Raw genomic sequence first — 17,102 nt, forward strand, 5'->3', positions numbered from 1 at the left:
CGCGCAGGGGGAAAATCCAACAAAATGTCGGTCCCTCCGCGGTCACGTGACTCCTTTTGTGCTTAGCTGCACGACTGGCATCCGAACAGCTCAACACAACCCGACTTTCACACCAAAAATACCCAGAAAATACATCCAGCGTTATATACCAGCCGTTAAATTCGACGCACGCTGCAAAACGGCTCCAAAACACCGTGTAAAGCGGCGCGCTCGAGGGCGGCCATTTTGTTGCATCCAAACCTGCGCAGACTGACAGAAAAAACATATTTATATTGCGTTTGCATGGTGAAAACCGTACCGATTCCTCGTCCTTCTCCATGCCGGTGGGCATCTGCGGCACGGTGCGGTTGATGGACGCATACTCGTGCAGGTCGGGCAGATCCTCGCATCGGTAGACGGGCAGCGGTTTGAGCGCGTCCAGCGCCCGCGCCCTGAACGACAGTTTACTCATTTTACTGTATAAATCTATCCGATCCCCTCACAATCACCCATAAAACCGCCACAGATCTCATGGAGGAGGATGGATGGAGGTAAAGGATGAGGAAAAAATAATGGTGTGGTAGAGATCCGGCGAGGAAAAGCAGAGGCGGGTGTGTGTGTTTTTCTCTCTCGCGCGCTGTCTCAGTGCGCCATTCGAAACATGGCGGACATTAAAACTCTCGATCGCGTCTTGCCTTCCCACCTCCCTCTCACACACGCAGGCGCGCTCCCGTGAACGCGCGCCGCTGATATTCCTGTACGCGAGCACGCGCTTGCGACCATAATATAAATATATATATGCATAGTCTTACAAAACTGTCCCTAATATGCGCCCTTACACATAAGCGGCTACTTTATATTACTATAATAAAAACTTGGTAACGTAGCCACCTATGTCATGAGAAAATTAATTAGAATAATAAATTAGTAGCTAATAGGAAAAAAAAAATATATACATTTCAACGATTATAATTGTTCAACTTTAACACCATCTTAATTATTTGTTATTTCTATTAGTAACTGCATTCTTAATACATAAGGTGCTTGAGGGATCAATATATGACTCAACTTGTCAATATTATGATATATTGCCATCTGTATTATCATCTGTAGGCTAAAGTCTATAACAGGATGTCAAATGAGTTTATACAAATTCTTTATGATTTCAAGATCAATTGTTTATGCATTAGATTCATATGTAAGATTGAATTTTCACTGTAGTAACTACTTTGGGCATTTTTTTGACAAACATTTATTTAATTGCATTAGGACTCTTTTGTTAGTATATAGCGCCCTCGTCTGGTGTTAAGTAATAGCATACTTTCTAATATTAAGTGTTGAAATGATGTTTGCATTTTCTGATAAAGAAGAGACGATTGTACACATTTTCAGTGAATGTGTGTATCTTTGAAATAAATGCACATAACTCGTCACATCATTGTCAGTGAAAACCAATGCAAATACTTATGCAGTAATCATGCACTGTATATTTGTTTTGGTTGAATTTAAAATGCCTAAAATTGTTAGCGTTATACAACCTCATACAATCCTTCCCCTGGCTTTTATGTTTTATATTTTTCTTTCTTTTATATATGCATGTACAACATTGTTTTCTTCTTTCTACTGTTAATCTGTATCATTGTTTGGACCCAGTTTAACACCTCTTGTTAGTAATGATGCGCATTTCTGTGGAGAATGTTTATTTAACTGACAGAAAGTCAATCATGAAGTGTGAAGAATGACATATTTTGTAACCCAGAAGCGAGTTAGCATTTTAGCACTTCCATTTCCATCATCCCGATTAATGGGGTTTTGGTTTAACCCATGGGTTACCACAAATATACTTGCTAAACTTAAATATACAAGTTTTTGGGAGACCCTTATTACAGAACTAAGTTAAAGGAATGTGTTTACTTAATTTACTGAACTTATTAACAAGTTAACCTAAGTAATGGTTTTGAGTCACCATGTACAGTACTTAATTATAATGATTAAGATAACGTTTTATTATTTCAACTTCCAATTTGGAGTGAGTTCAGTTTACTAGCTTAACTTAAATCTCTAAGGGGCGGTTTCCCGGACAGGGGTTAGCTTAAACCAGGACTTTGCCTTAGTTTAATTATGAAATATAACTAGTTTTAACAAGTATGCCTTACTAAAAACATTACTTGTGTGCATTTGAGGCAAAAAAGGGCACTGATGCATTTTAAGATTTGTTAGTGCAAGTTGTTTTCAGTTTGGACACCTCTTACATTTATTTTAGTCTAGGACTGGTCTAATCCCTGTCCGGGAAACCGCCCCTATGGCCCGGTTTCACAGGCAAGGCTTAGCTAAAGCCAGGACTAGGCCTAAGTTAAATTAAGTTTTTTTTTAAACATGCCTTATAAAAAATTGGTACTTGTATGTTTTGAGACAAAACCATGGTAGTGGAATATGTTAAGATGTTTACGTGCATTTTATTTTCAGTTAAGACAGCTAAAACATGTGTCTTAGTCTAATAATAGCCTTAAACCTTGTCTATGAAACCAGGGGTAATTGTTGAACTAAGTTCAACTTGACAAACTGAGTTATCAGTAAGATAATTTTATTACAAATAGCCTACACAAGTAAAGTAAAAAAAAAATATATTAATTTGCTTGCTGGTTTACAGAAAACATCCACATGGTAGTGTAGTGCCATTTTGAGATGAAAAAGGAGAAGTTTCATTAGCTTTAAAGGGGACATTTAACAAAACTTTTCAAGGATGTAAAATAAATATTTGATGTCCCCAGAATACATTGGCCTATGTGATGTTTTAGCTGAAAATACCATATAGATAATTTATTATAGCATGTTAAAATTGCCACTTTGTAGGTGTGAGCAAGAATGTGCCGTTTTTGGGTATGTCCCTTAAAATGTAAATGAGCTGATGAAATGTAAACATTGATCGCCATAACTGTGGTTTGTTGAAATTGAAACTGAAGGGGGGTCGCACACCGGAAGCACAGCTCAGCGCCGCGCCAGGTGTGGGACCCCCTTTAATTGTATTTGGTTGGATAGAATAAGGGGCGGTATTATTATAATAAGATCCTCTTCTGACATCACAAAGAGAGCCACATTTCAATTACCTATTTTTTCACATGCTTGCAGAGAATAGTTTACCAAAACCAAGTTAGGTTGATAGAAGAGCTGGGGACTCAATTATGGCACTTGAACATGCAAAGTCAGATTTTCATGATATGTCCCCTTTAAATGCTACCGTCCTAAATGTCAATATTTGCACACGCAACCTTCATCTGCTTGTTGAACTATGACATCAAAAAACAAAGTGAACAGGAAAAGGACCTGAAACTGAAACACAGTTTAAAAATCAGGTCATTGGAAAGACCATGCAAGAAAAAAAAAACATATGCGTATCTTTCAGCACTCCCTCTCTTACCCATTTAGTCTATATAAATATTTTAGACAAAATGTAAAATGCTATTTTACTTGTAGGTTGCTTTGTATAAAAAAAGCATGATTAAAAATGTATCAAATCATATATAGTAAAAATAGTTGAATAAAATATATATATTTTTTTAGATTTCATTTTTATATAACCTCTGACTGATACTTAAAAGAAATGTATGTTTGTTAATGTCGACTTCACAGGTAAATTGAGCAATTACAATAAAATATTTTTTTCAACAGCCTCATCCTTCAAAAACAGCTGCTTGACAAATCCTGTCTTACATGTCCTTAAATCATCACAAAATATGCAGAAATGCACAATACAGACTAAAGTCAGGTTGAAATGAGGACAAAAACCCTTGCATTGGGCTCAATGAGTTTTAGAGGCAGTCTTTTTTGTTTCTAAGTTTCAATAAATGTTTTTGGATCTGAAAATATATTTATAATTTATTAGAAATCCTAATCTCCAAAAATTAAGAAAGGGACATTTTAAAACTCCCTTACAGTTAAACTATAAAATAAAATAAAAGAACAAGTCTTAAGTCACTTTAAAATCTTCTGCTACTGGTCAGTTAGTAACAACACATACCCCACATACTATTTAAAGAAGTGTGAAAGTATGAATTTAAATATTACATCCTGGGTTATTTCAGTAAATGGTTGGGTAAAATTACAGACAACCCCAACTGTTGGTTTAAATTAACCTAGAAAATGTCCTTATCTGACCCAACCATGGCTTAAAAACAAACTAGATTTTTTTTTAAGTTTAAGGAAAAGAAACATTCAATAGTGGACTTTTGATCTCCAACTTATACGAAGACGCAGCATCTTATAGACTTACAATATATGCACAATATAACAAAATGTATCCAAATATACAACGTGTCCACCCTCGGATACATTGTATCAGCACAATGTCAGGCCCCGCCCACCTGATACAGTTACTGTGTCAGCCGAAATGAGCTCATGTATCTGGACTGAGAGGTCAACCACGTTACACTCACTCTTAAAATGGGACACGATTACACATAACCACAGAGATGTGGGGTTAGTGATGGCACCAGTGTGTCGAGCCTCGTGCGCTTTTCATAATAAACCTAATAATTATTGAATGACTCGACGGGGAAGATCACACCAGATTCATGGCGCCCTAACTATCCAGATTCAAAGCATTTCAGCTTATTTTACCCACAATATTACCACGTAGTCTCAAAAAGATTTATTGATATTATTATTAGCCTACATATGTCCAAAACAACGTAATAGTAAAGGTGTTTGCGTCCAACTCTTCATCTCTTTCGACTCGAGGACAAGACGCAAACATTGCTCTTATTGGCAACATAAGGAAGTGGACGCGCATTCAACACGTCCGCAATGAAAACTGACGAAAAACACATAGGACTACATTTAAATTAAATACACACACATTTACGCAAAAAACGACTTGAAGGCGTGACACATATAAAAATAAAAAGATTCGTTTCTGTTCAGTTTAAAAACGGCACAAACAAATCAACATAAGACCATCAAACATTCAGATGAATAAACAAAATGTGATGTTTGAATTGGTCTGCATTCAAACACAGTAATAAGTGTGCGCGTGTGTAAACCCCAGAGGACCCAACAGGGGGAAAACCTGGCATCAACACAAGAATAACCCTTATTTAAATAAGTTCATGCTTAGATTAAAGCAATATGAGGACTTAAATAACTTGGCGAATAACATTGGCATGGTGTTATGTCGATCATTAAAAGCTCTTCCGATGTTTTTACAATTTTTAAACATTAAGCAGAAAAGAGAGAAGCGACCCAACAGGCCACCATTAGATCTCATTTTGTGCTGCTAGGTTATCACCAACATTATAGTCAATGGAAAGTTGCTCATAACACCAACATTGTGGTAAAAAGTAACTTACCAGTTCAACCACCAGGGTGGATGATGACCATTAATTTTAATCATGTCAAGACGATATTCGCAAAGATTTCCAAATGGAACTGTGAAGTTTGGGAGGCAAATGAGACAAACACCAACCGCATGTCCAACACTGGATTCTTCATTTTTGTCTATTAGATTTGGATTTTTACTGCAGCAGAACCGTAGTGCTGTATATCCGACTTCATTCCGGCGATTATATAATATTCCCTGCGTACATGTCAACGATAACGCCATTACGCGCGGATCCATTGCGCGTTCACTTGAATTCAAACTAAACTCTAATCCGCTATTTAAAAAAAAAAGTAGAAAGCAGACGTTTGTTTAACGACGAAGTCGAGCTCGGTACAGACTCGTAGAAAGATCTGGCTCGTCCTGTAAAGGGTTAATACATTTTGCGTCTTCATTGGTTGGAGAGAGACACCGATCACCTGTGGAGAGCTGCGGGGTTGGTCAAGCTCAGAGTAGGCCGGCAGAGAGGTGTGACTTACACAAGCAAAGTTTAAACAAAACACTGCCCCTTTCGATAGATGGATGGATGGATTTAAGCACTTTGGGGGTTGATGTGACTCAAGCGCACAGTAAAATAACAGCTATTTACAGTGAGTCTTACAACAAGAATGAGTAAAGTGAGATCATCAAGTGCTTGTCTCAACATGAAGTCAGACTCTTAACAGCCACAAAGCACAACTGACAGGAAATTGTGTGCAAATTAGCACCCTCCCCTCCAAATCTGCACGTTGAGTTTTTAAATGCACGGGTGGCACATTTTAATGTTTAGGTGTGTGCCCTATTTCTGCCATTATATTTGATTTCATGAGTCTTTGTCTTTACATAATAAAACTAAAAACACAGCTTCATGCTAAGTATAATCTAAAGAGGGAAAAAAAAAACAGAAAAATTATTTCTGGATCCCAGAATGCTTTGCATGAGTCTGTTATTTTATAGTTTTATTTTGTAAAGTCAAAGACTTGTTATTTGAACAAGCTGTTACCAGTAAATAACATACATTTAAAACTACAATAAGTTCCTGGGAATCGGCTGCATAACTCCAGCAACAGTGATGGTTCTTTGAGGAACCAAGAATGGTTCTTCTGCGGCTATGTGACAGAATAAAGTGGATAAAGCTTTAATCCATTTAATGTAAATTTATGTTTGCATATATTTATGTTTGTTCATAACAAAATATGTTTGCTCAGACTACAATATTAACACGCTGAGTCTGATTCTTTTGGTTCTCTTATACAGTAACAAGAGACAAGTGTTATGAAACACTCTGCCCAAACACATTATCTGTCCTATACACTTCCTATAAATCTTCTCTTCTGTATTTTTTTATGTTTTTCTAAATGTGGATTGCTTACTTGTGGGGGCGATTCCCATTTGCTCACTAAGATCAAATGACAAAATCTACATTTCTGCATCTGATGGATGGATAGGTCATAAGCCCACTACACATATAACATGTTATTGCAGAAGTGCAATATATGCATCAATAGAAAAAATAACAATAAACAAAATGTAGCTTTAAACATTAAAATAATTCCAATATAACTGTAGGCAGTCTCTGGTGTGATGAAGAACAGTTCAGATCACATGACTACAAGAAATTCATCTCCATACGCCATCTAGTGGTCAAACCTATGAACAATTATGTCATCCTGGGGTCACTGTTACTTGCAGTTAGATGACTAGACAGTCTTATTTTAGACAGCATTTTACTGGATAAACGGTATATACACAGTCTAATCTCACAATATTTCATAGAAGAGAAAGACTCAATGTTTTAAATATGTACATATCTGCTATCAAACATAGACAATATCCTCTTTCACAAAGTAATGTACCAGTAAGACTATGCATGAATGCAGTTCATTGCTAACAGACATGAATTAAAAGACACAAAACTTATTTGGAGTTCATAGGTTTATAAGGGATATTTATTTGTTCACGACAATGTGCAGGAATTTAACATGAGCACTAGGAGGCACTATTTCAACCAATACTTAAAGGGACAGTTCACCCAAAAATGAAAATTCTGTCATGATTTTCTCACTGTTATGTTGTTACAAACCTGTATACATTTTTTTTTTTGTTCTGATGAACATAATGGAAGATATTTTGAGTAATGTTTGTAACCAAACCGATCATGAGCCCCATTCACTTCCATAGTAGACTATAGAAAAAATATGGGGCTCATGATCGGTTTGGTTTCAGACATTGCTCAAAATATCTTTTTTTTGTGGTCATCAGAACAAATAAATACATTTATACAGGTTTGTTATACAAGTTTCAGTCAAAATATTGTTATTTATCTGATAATGTCGTATGTGTGTTGTGTGTGTGTGCATTTCTGTGGGTTTGGGTGTATGAAAAATGTACAACTTTTACAAACTTTTCAGGGTTCATGTATTTCAGGACACAAGTGGCATAAAAAGTGTTTGACCTGAAAGCAATTTGTCATTTTGGATGAAAACATCTGCCAAATACAAACGTGTAGCATGTTTTTCTGCTGTAGGTGCAAGTTAAAAAAAATCATATGCAATCTGTTTGTCCAGCAAAGTTCAATAACAATTCAAAAAGTGACCAACTATTTTGCAATTAATCCAGAAAATGTTTTTATTTGACCCAACAATGGATTAAAACAACCCAGCATAGGTTAAATTACAACCCAACAGGTTGGGTTCGTCCCTTTTTGACCCAACACTGGATTGAAAATTAAAAATTTCTCTTAAAGAAATGAAAAAAATATATACTCTAAAAATGCTCTGTAATTTTTAATCCAGTGTTGGGTCACAAAGGGACAAACCCAACCTGTTGGGTTGTAATTTAACCTATGCTGGGTTGTTTTAATCCATTGTTGGGTCAAATATAAACATTTTCTGGGTTAATTATACTCAACAGCTGGGTTTGTCCCTTTTTGACCCAACGCTGGGTTGAAAATAACCCAGCATTTTTATAAAAAAAAAATTTTATAAATTTTTTATACATTTTTTTGCATTTATTATATAAACCACTATTAAATAAAAACAAAAGGAAATAATATGCAATAGTAAAAATAATTAACTTGTTTGTTTTTCCTTTATACCTGTACTTTCAGTACCTGTCAGTATTGCTTACAGCAAACAGGCAATGTTGTATTTCTGTCTTACAGGGCAGTATATGCATAAACAATTATTATTTTCTTTCCGCCAAGCAGAAACATGACCAAAGCAAACAAGCCACTGATGTTACAAAAATATAAAAATAGAAGAATAAAATAATAATAATAATGAGATATGAGATCAAAGATAGATAGACAGACACTTTCATTAAATATGGCTTATGCTTTTTGTGCTAAATCTTTGTATATTAGCTCAGCAATTAGCTTGCATATTAGCTGCAGCTATTTAAATAAATAAAAAAACACTGATATTAATTCTGACAGGTATTTATCAAAACTGTGCTGAATTATTTTATAAAAAAATAAGTCTACATTCATACAGGTGTGTGCTGAACTGTACCAGCAGCTGTAGAGTAGTTCAACTGCTCTTCCACCGTGCCGTCCCGGGACAGAGTTTGGTCGTCTTCTGCAAGAGCTTTGTAAAAAATCCCTAACAGGCTTTGCCTGCAGCATTTCCTGAGATTCAGTCCCATGCAGAAATACAACACTGGGTTTACACAGCTGTTGAAATAGGCCAAGTTTGAAGTCATATTCCATCCCAATTTAACAGCCGGATGGTTTCTATTCTTCAGCTTAACAAGACCTAGGATGTGGTAAGGGGCCCAGCATAAGAAAAAGGCAAAAACCAATAAAGCAAAAATCCGAAGAGGTCTCGATTTTCCAGAAAGTCGTGTTCTTCGTAACCCAACAGCAGCGAGTGCGTAGCAGATAAAGATCACCAGGAAAGGAAACAGAAATCCAAAGAAGAAACGATTGTAGTAATAAATGTACTTTGCTGAATTCCCTTCTTTTGCTTTTATTTCTTCCTGCAAATTTAAGTTAAATAGAATTATCCAGTAGTTCTTAACAGGGGCGCTGTAAAGGGGGGGGGGTAAACAATGACGATTCTCGGGGCCCACGAGTAAGAGGGGGCCCAGAGAAGCCCCCAAAATTGTGGTGCTAAAAAATATTTAATAGTAAAAATTATTAACTTTATTCTATTTGCTGTTTCCTGGTATCAAATTTTTTAAATTTGTTTAGGAAACACAAACGTCCGTGGGCCCCTTTTCCCCCTCTCAATTATCATAAAATGGTTCAGTCCGCCCAAATTGTATAATCCAGGCAACACAGCTTGACTTCACTTATAGCGCCGGCAGAATATCAACTTGGCAAAACTCAATTTAAACAGCGCAAAATGACTACCTGTGGACATTATAGATAGAAATGATTATATGTCTGTTTTTATTCACACAATAAATATTTAAACTAGTTGTAATGAAAATGCATGTAGTTTTAGGAAAAGTCAGGGAGCAGCAACGCTTTATGATTTATTAGACAAAGTTATTGACTATGCAAATTTCAAAACGGTCAAAATGACGCCTTGTTTGTTCTAGTGTTAAAGATAATTACCACACTGCAAAAAAATGATTTTCAAGAAAAAAATTCTTAGTAGTTTTGTCTTGTTTTCAGTAAAAATATCTAACATTACTTAAATAAAGATTCTTTTTCATGATGAGCAAAACGACCCAAGAAAATTAATCTAGTTTTTAGACAAAATTTTTTTTTAAGTGATTTTGTGCATAAAACAAGCAAAAAAATCTGCCAATGGGGTAAGCAAAAAAATCTTGAACATTTTTCTTAAACACTAAATTCAAGAAAAATTCAAGAAAAATTTGCTTACCCCATTAGCAGATTTTCTTGCTTGTTTTATGCACAACATCCTTTAAATGTAATATTTTTGGTCTAAAAACTAGAATTATTTTCTTGGGTCGTTTTGCTCAAGAAAAAACATCTTAATTTAAGAATTTTTTGATATTTTACTGAAAACAAGAAAAAAATACTAAGAATTTTTTTCTTGAAAATAATTTTTTGCAGTGCATAAGTTTAAATGTTACGGTTAAAATGACTGCTGGTGGCCGTTCTAGTGTTAAAAGTGCATGATAAGGGAACTCAATTTTCTGCCCATGTTAGGTCAAGAAAACGCTGGAAAAAATAACAATACACAGTTTTAGTTAAACGTTCAACACTGCAAAAATTGACTTTCTTACTTAGTATTTTTGTCTTGTTTTCAGTAAAAATATCTAAAAATTCTTAAATTAAGATGCTTTTTCTTGATGAGCAAAATGACCTAAGTAAATGAGTCTAGTTTTAAGACAAATTAATATACAATTTAAGTGAAATTGTCCTCAAAACAAACAAAATGATCTGCCAATGGGGTGAAAATTTTTTGTGAAATAATATTTATTTTTTCTTAAACATTTAATTCAAGTAAAATTTTCTCACCCCATTGGAAGTCAAAATACCATAAAAGCGCATGATTTTATGAAAATTAATATGAAAAAAGTCTCAGCTGTGTTGGGGGCCCTGTCAAGATTATTTTCATGGGGCCCAAAATCCTTAGCAGCGCCCCTGGTTCTTAACAACAGTAAAAAGTAATAATGAGGTGAGAAGGTCATTGCCAACCTTTATCATGAAAAAATGATCATGCAAGTTAATATATATTTAGAAAGCTTTACTAACCTTTGGGGAGCAGAGGCTCAAGTTGTTCTTGCCAGGATAGACCCCTCGATGCACAAAGTATGGTGAACTGAAGATCATTGCCACAATCCAGACCCCTAAACTGACTAAACGAGCGACACATAACGTCCGTCTGTTCCTGGTGAACACCGGACGCCACACGCAGAGCACTCGATCCACACTGATAACAGCCAGAAGAAAAACGCTGCAGAACATGTTGGTGTACTTGAAGAAGCCGATGAACTTACAGAGAAAGTCTCCGAAAGGCCAGCGGTCAAAGAAAATACTGAGAAGAGAGGTCACTCGTGTCATGCAGAAGATCAGGTCAGCCACGGCGAGGTTGACCAGCCATATGTTGGTGACGTTGGGTTTCATACGGATGCCGGCCACCCAGATGACCACGGAGTTCCCGGTGGTTCCAAGGAGAACAATGATGGTGTAAAAGACGGTGTCCACCGTCGTTTGCTCATTGCGGGTAAAGATCTTGGATTGATTGAGGATGGTTGTGTTGAAGGTCATTCTAAAAGCAAAACAGATACGTTTGACACATGCTAGTTTCTTCTAATAAGATATGCAAATGTTTATTGAATCTTACTTACATCACTATATAAAAACTATAAACTATATTAAAAATGTACTTCATGGGGTGGTTTCCCGGACAGGGCTCTTCCTACTCAGACCAAAATGCATTTTTGAGTTGCTTTAATTTAAAAACATCTTGCACTGACATATCCAAACATAAATCAGTGACATTGTTTTGTCCCAGGATACACATTAGTAGTGTTTTTTGTAAGGTTTGTTTGTAAAAACTACTTAAATATTCTAAGATACCTAAGGGATTAATCTAAACCCTGTCCAGGAAACCGCCCCTATAGGTATAAACACAGAAGCATTAATCCATAATACTGTTTATTTTCATTAGCCACATTTTTGAGTATGCAACAATGTTTCAATAAAAAATTGTGCAAAGAGATCAACTTTAAAACTTTTTTCATATTTAGATTTTTTCCCAAATATTCTGTCCAGCTTTACAGTTTAAATAGTTTTTTTGCCTTTAAAAACCTCGTAACTGTCATCCTTTCTGTATACGAGACACCTAAGTTTACGTCAATATTTTTGATGTAAGTTTTATCCATCACAACAAACTATATCTTTGGAAAGGTCTAAGCCTCTAGCAAACATATTTCAACAGTGTTTTATAAAATAATTTATAAAAGCTGTGTAGTTTTCATATTTCAAAACGTTTTAGCAGTAATAATAATAATCCAGTGACATTCATTTATCAATTTGTGACAAGAGTATGCAGCAAATTGTTGACACCTAGTGGCCGTGGTGGTAAAACCACTTATATTGTGACACAAACCTCAATTTTGTGATTTTAATTTGGAATTTGAACCAACTTGAGACTTATGGCTTCATGTTAACATTAATACTTTTTTTTACATTTTATTTGTAAAATTAATGTTTTTAAAATAAAGTTCAGCTGATATAACACATTTTCTGTTTAATATTTTCATGTCCAGAGACTTTAGTGCTAAACCTTAAAGTGTCCTTTTTAAAATAAGACCAAGATTAGGCTTCTAGACCAAACATTCCAGAGTTATATTAATTTGAAGATCATCAACATCAACTTTTCACCCTCATCTCAAAATAAAAAAGGGCGGGGGGATGACAGTTAATAGGTTAAAGGGATAGTACACTCAAAAATGAAAATTCTGTCATCATTTACTCGTTCTCCTGTTGTTCTAAACATGTATACATTTTTCTTATTCTGAGAAACACAAAAGAAGATATTTTGATAAATGATGGTAGGCAGCTGCTGTAACCATTGACTTCCATAGTAGGAAAACAAATATTATGGAAGTATTGTAATAAATGATGAAGATGATATTTTGATAAATGATGGTAAGCACAGAGCTGATTGTAACCATTGATATCCATCGCATTCTTTCTTCCTATAGAAGGCAATGGTTATAATCAGCTGTGTGCTTGCTTACCATCATTTATCAAAATATACTTCCATAATACACAATATATACACAATACTTCCATAATATTTGTTTTCCTACTATGGAAGTCAATGGTTGCAATCAGCTGTGCTTACTGTCATTTATTAACATATCTTCTTTTGTGTTCATCAGAATAAAAAAAACTCATACAGGTTTAGAACAACATGAGGATGAGTAAATGATGACAAAATGGGTGAACTATTCCTTTACGTTTTTAAGTACAAACAAATAGGCTTTAAAAGTAACTTTAACTTGCTATTTTACATGTTTTTACATTATTTCAATAATAATAAAAAGTTAAGCGACTTCAACTTATTTTTAAAGGCTACAGCAACTCACCACTGGTTTGGTTGTATAAAAATAAAAGGCAGCACAATATTTTACAGTCATAACTGCATTCAAAGAAGAACCTTAATACAAGTTGATAGTTTACTTTAAATACTAATACTATACTACAATACTAATGATACAGTAAAGTTGTCCTTACATAATGCGTAACAGGTGTTCAGGTAATAATCTGTCCTTAAATGCAGTACAGAGCGGCATCTTGTGGTAAGACACGGTGTTGCAGTCTAAAACTTAAAATAATTTTTTTTTTAACTAAACACTTTATGTACTTTATGAAGCTTTTTGCTCACTGGGTGCCTAAAGTGTACATCATTTGTTAGGCACTGTGTCAGCAAAGCAAAGTTTGTAGGTTTGATTGCCAGAAACACATACAAATGTAAAGATTAAATACACTTTGGATTACAAAGTCTGCCAAATAAATGTTACAAACTAATTTAAATGAATCTGTTCAACAATGAATACATTTTCTGTAATTAATTGATGTGCATTTTCCAAATGATAATTAAATAAAACACACATTTTATGGCAAGTTTATGGTATGGTACTAAAAATCAGCAAACATGAGAATGCATAACTATCACAGTATTAGATATATTATTATAATGTCAAAAAGATACAACTTTTGCAACTTTAAAACTTTTGAGTAAGGCATGTTGAACTGCTGGTTTCCCGAACTCTTCACATACTGTATCAAAAATAAGTAATAAACAAAAATCTTACTTACCCCTTTATAATGTATGTCTCCTCAACCAGATGAAAATAATGAATATGACCTGCTTTAATAGAAATATATGCACAGTGTCCTAGATACAGGGGGTGGGTTAACTAACCAGCAAGCTCAGCCTACTTTACTACCCCACTTTCCCCTAAACATGTAGGCTACTGCACGTATGTGTTTGTTTGTTTGTAGATTTGATTTAATTTTGGGTCGTGTATTTCTGGCTAAGGCCATCCATTTAGTTTCTCAGTTCTTCTTTATTCAGTCAATGTTAATTAGTCTGGGTTTGTTCCGTATCTTTGTCAAAGTGAGAACAATGACAAAGATTACAAACAATACTTTTCAGGGTTCACTTATTTCAATACACAGTTTTGTGTTTTCTAGAATTGAATGCATTTATCAAGCTCAAACAATCAACTCTATCACCAAAGTTATTGTGTAAATAATATTATGCATATACAAATCACCAATTCTGGGTTTTCTACGGCACGTTTTTTGCATTGGTTTAAAATACATTGTAACCAAATGAAGCTGAAATCAAAAAAGTTGTAGCAATTGTTTCAGCATGATAATTTTAGGAGCAGTTTATTACAGGAGACACAATCCCTCGTCTCTTTAAGCAACAAAGTGTTTCCTGTAAAACAATACACTCTTGAATCTAAATCTTGCACAACCAGAAGTCACCACAAAGTTTAACAGCCTTGAAAGTTCATTCAAAAACACAAATCAGAAAGAGAAATATTATACGAGGAACGTAAAATAGAGGAAATAAAACAAACACGTGCTTTGTTCAGCTGCTTATCTATCACAAAGGGATTTCTGATTATTGTTATCAGAGCCATTTCTGAAATAAAACGTAAAGCAAAAAAAAGTTTTCACATGCAAAAATGCAAATCTGTCTGTTCTTCCATCTGATTTTATTGCGGATGGTTTTGAAATCATACAAAAATTCACATAAATGTTGATATTCACAGACATGATAAACAGTAGCATTTATATAATTGAAAAACATTTATATTTCTTCTAAAGTTTAATTTTTTTTGGTGAAGAACTACATGACTGCTTCCACTTCTAATCCTCAGATCACTTTCAGAGAAAGACAAGATTTCGACACCTTATGAGAACATTGATTTATTGTAAAACGAGTGTTAGTACTAAGAGGAAGTATTTTTGTTTGTTAAACTGAAACCCATGAAGGTATTATAGAAAGTCTTTTATAAGGAACTGGTAGAAAAGAATACTAAACAACTAACTACTAATATTGATGCACGTGAATACTACTGTAGCACACAAAGTATGACAATAAACTATGTTAATCTGATAAGCTTTAAATTATGTTGCTAAAAAACCCTAAGCTGGGTTTTAACCAGTGACTGATCCAGAAAACATTTTTTAATTAATAGTTTGAATGAGTTAACAAATGCATGCGTGTTACAGTCAGATTAATAATAGAGATATGTCTGAAAATCATTTCATACACACCGGGTGCATCAGCAAATCACACTCAGCATTTACCCACAACCACATATTGAGTTCAACGCACAGGATATGACTCATTAACCAAGATTGAACCGTGTTCAAATGATAAAGAGCACTCTTAAAAATCAAATTACTTAAAGGTTTGTCACAGCGATGCCATATAAGAATAATTTTTGGGTTCTGAATCAAAAGAGGCCCTAATATTTACCATTTGAGAGTATGCATCTTTTAAAAATGATTCATTCAATTTACTCCATTTTTTTAAGGTAAGTGGTTGCAATCAATTTATTTAAGCTACATTTAAACAAAAGTTTGAATGTTTAAGTTTAAGAGTTTTTTTATAGCTTACAGTAAATTGAATGAATAGCTTTTTTTCCCCCAATGACAACTTTTATACCTTCTTGTACCTTTCCTGAAAGTTTTTTTAGAGAAAGAAAGACATGAAGCACAATAAAACATTGCACGTTTATTACATTGCAGAATTAAATGATAAATACAAGAGACACAATGCTTTAGATGTCCTCCTATTTAGTGGATAAAGAAATTTAACAGACAAATGCTTATCTACAACAAAGGACAGGCACCTGAGATTAAAGTTAATAAAAAATAAAGAAAGCAGCAATTGCCCCCACCATAAAATATTGCTTGCTGTTTGGCCCTGTTTTTGGGCATGCTATTGTAACCCTGATGTACATATCCTGAGCTCACAAATATAAAAACAAATAGTCGACCCTGGTAACCTGAGATTATGTTTAGTAGCGGTTGGTATTTAATGACTTTAGTAATGAAAGCTTCCTCCATACTAGAGTCAAAAGTACATGCAACTTCCAGAACAAACACCTCTCTATCCTCCTCATTTATCACAACAACATCTGGTGTATTAGCAGACATGCGTGAAAAGATCTCAGAATGACTGTTACATAACTGATGAATTTACCCAAGAGTGTTTGTAAACTGTTACTGACATCCACTATTCTGTTGTGTGGTGCTATATACTGTACATACCCCTATAGGCATTGCAGACATGTGGTAATGTTTCAGTAATCTGTGGGGTGATGCAAACAATGAGGAACCTGAGTCTAGTAGGAAGGACCTGTCTGGCTTTTACTGTGAAAATAGCAATGTCCTCATCACTGAGTATGAGTATGTGTCCTTCAGAAATCACTGAGAAACATAACATCCAAGTTTTCCCTGAAGATTCAATCCAACCCAGTGTTGTTTTTGATGATATTGGTGCAGATCCATGAGAGTTCGCCGAGCACCTACAGATGTTAACGGGTGGCACCATACGTGGCTTTTGCACACACACACGCACGCATACACACAGGGTCACATATCATTTCTGTAATCATGCATGTGACAGCAACAGCCCTCCATCGCCCCCCTTTGGTGTTAGCTGAAATTACAGATCATACCTTGTGTAATTACTATTATTATTGTTTGTTTGGTACCTTACAGTGACCAAAATATATGTTTGTGTAGGTTATCTAACGCAATGACATTCACACATTTAAGCAGCTTTTACATGTCCAATACTTTTCACAAACT

At 34.8% G+C, this 17,102-nt stretch overlaps 2 protein-coding genes across 3 annotated transcripts in view; both read right to left on the bottom strand.

Moving 5' to 3' along the window:
- Positions 1-5,723, bottom strand: part of epc1a (enhancer of polycomb homolog 1 (Drosophila) a) — a 34,547-nt gene extending 28,824 nt beyond the window's left edge. The window contains exon 1 of one of the 2 annotated variants that reach the window (XM_065262453.2): positions 5,325-5,723. Coding sequence is in view for 1 of the 2 variants with exons in the window: in XM_065262452.2 (XP_065118524.2) it covers positions 299-451 (153 nt within the window). In the remaining variant the exon portion in view is untranslated. Of the gene's footprint in view, positions 1-298; positions 687-5,324 lie in introns of those variants that run through there. The other variant, XM_065262452.2, reaches the window with a different exon arrangement.
- Positions 5,724-8,364: 2,641 nt separating this feature from the next.
- Positions 8,365-14,226, bottom strand: LOC135744620 (C3a anaphylatoxin chemotactic receptor-like). The gene is made up of 3 exons (XM_065262875.2): positions 14,082-14,226; positions 11,004-11,520; positions 8,365-9,310 (listed from the first exon to the last, which is right to left on the bottom strand). Exons 2-3 carry the CDS (start codon positions 11,517-11,519, stop codon positions 8,819-8,821), a joined length of 1,008 nt encoding a protein of 335 aa, XP_065118947.1. The 5' UTR covers position 11,520; positions 14,082-14,226; the 3' UTR covers positions 8,365-8,818.
- Between the last annotated feature and the right edge of the window lie 2,876 nt (positions 14,227-17,102).

Source organism: Paramisgurnus dabryanus, chromosome 1 (assembly GCF_030506205.2).
Source record: "Paramisgurnus dabryanus chromosome 1, PD_genome_1.1, whole genome shotgun sequence".
In the NCBI taxonomy this organism is placed as follows: Eukaryota; Metazoa; Chordata; class Actinopteri; order Cypriniformes; family Cobitidae; genus Paramisgurnus; species Paramisgurnus dabryanus.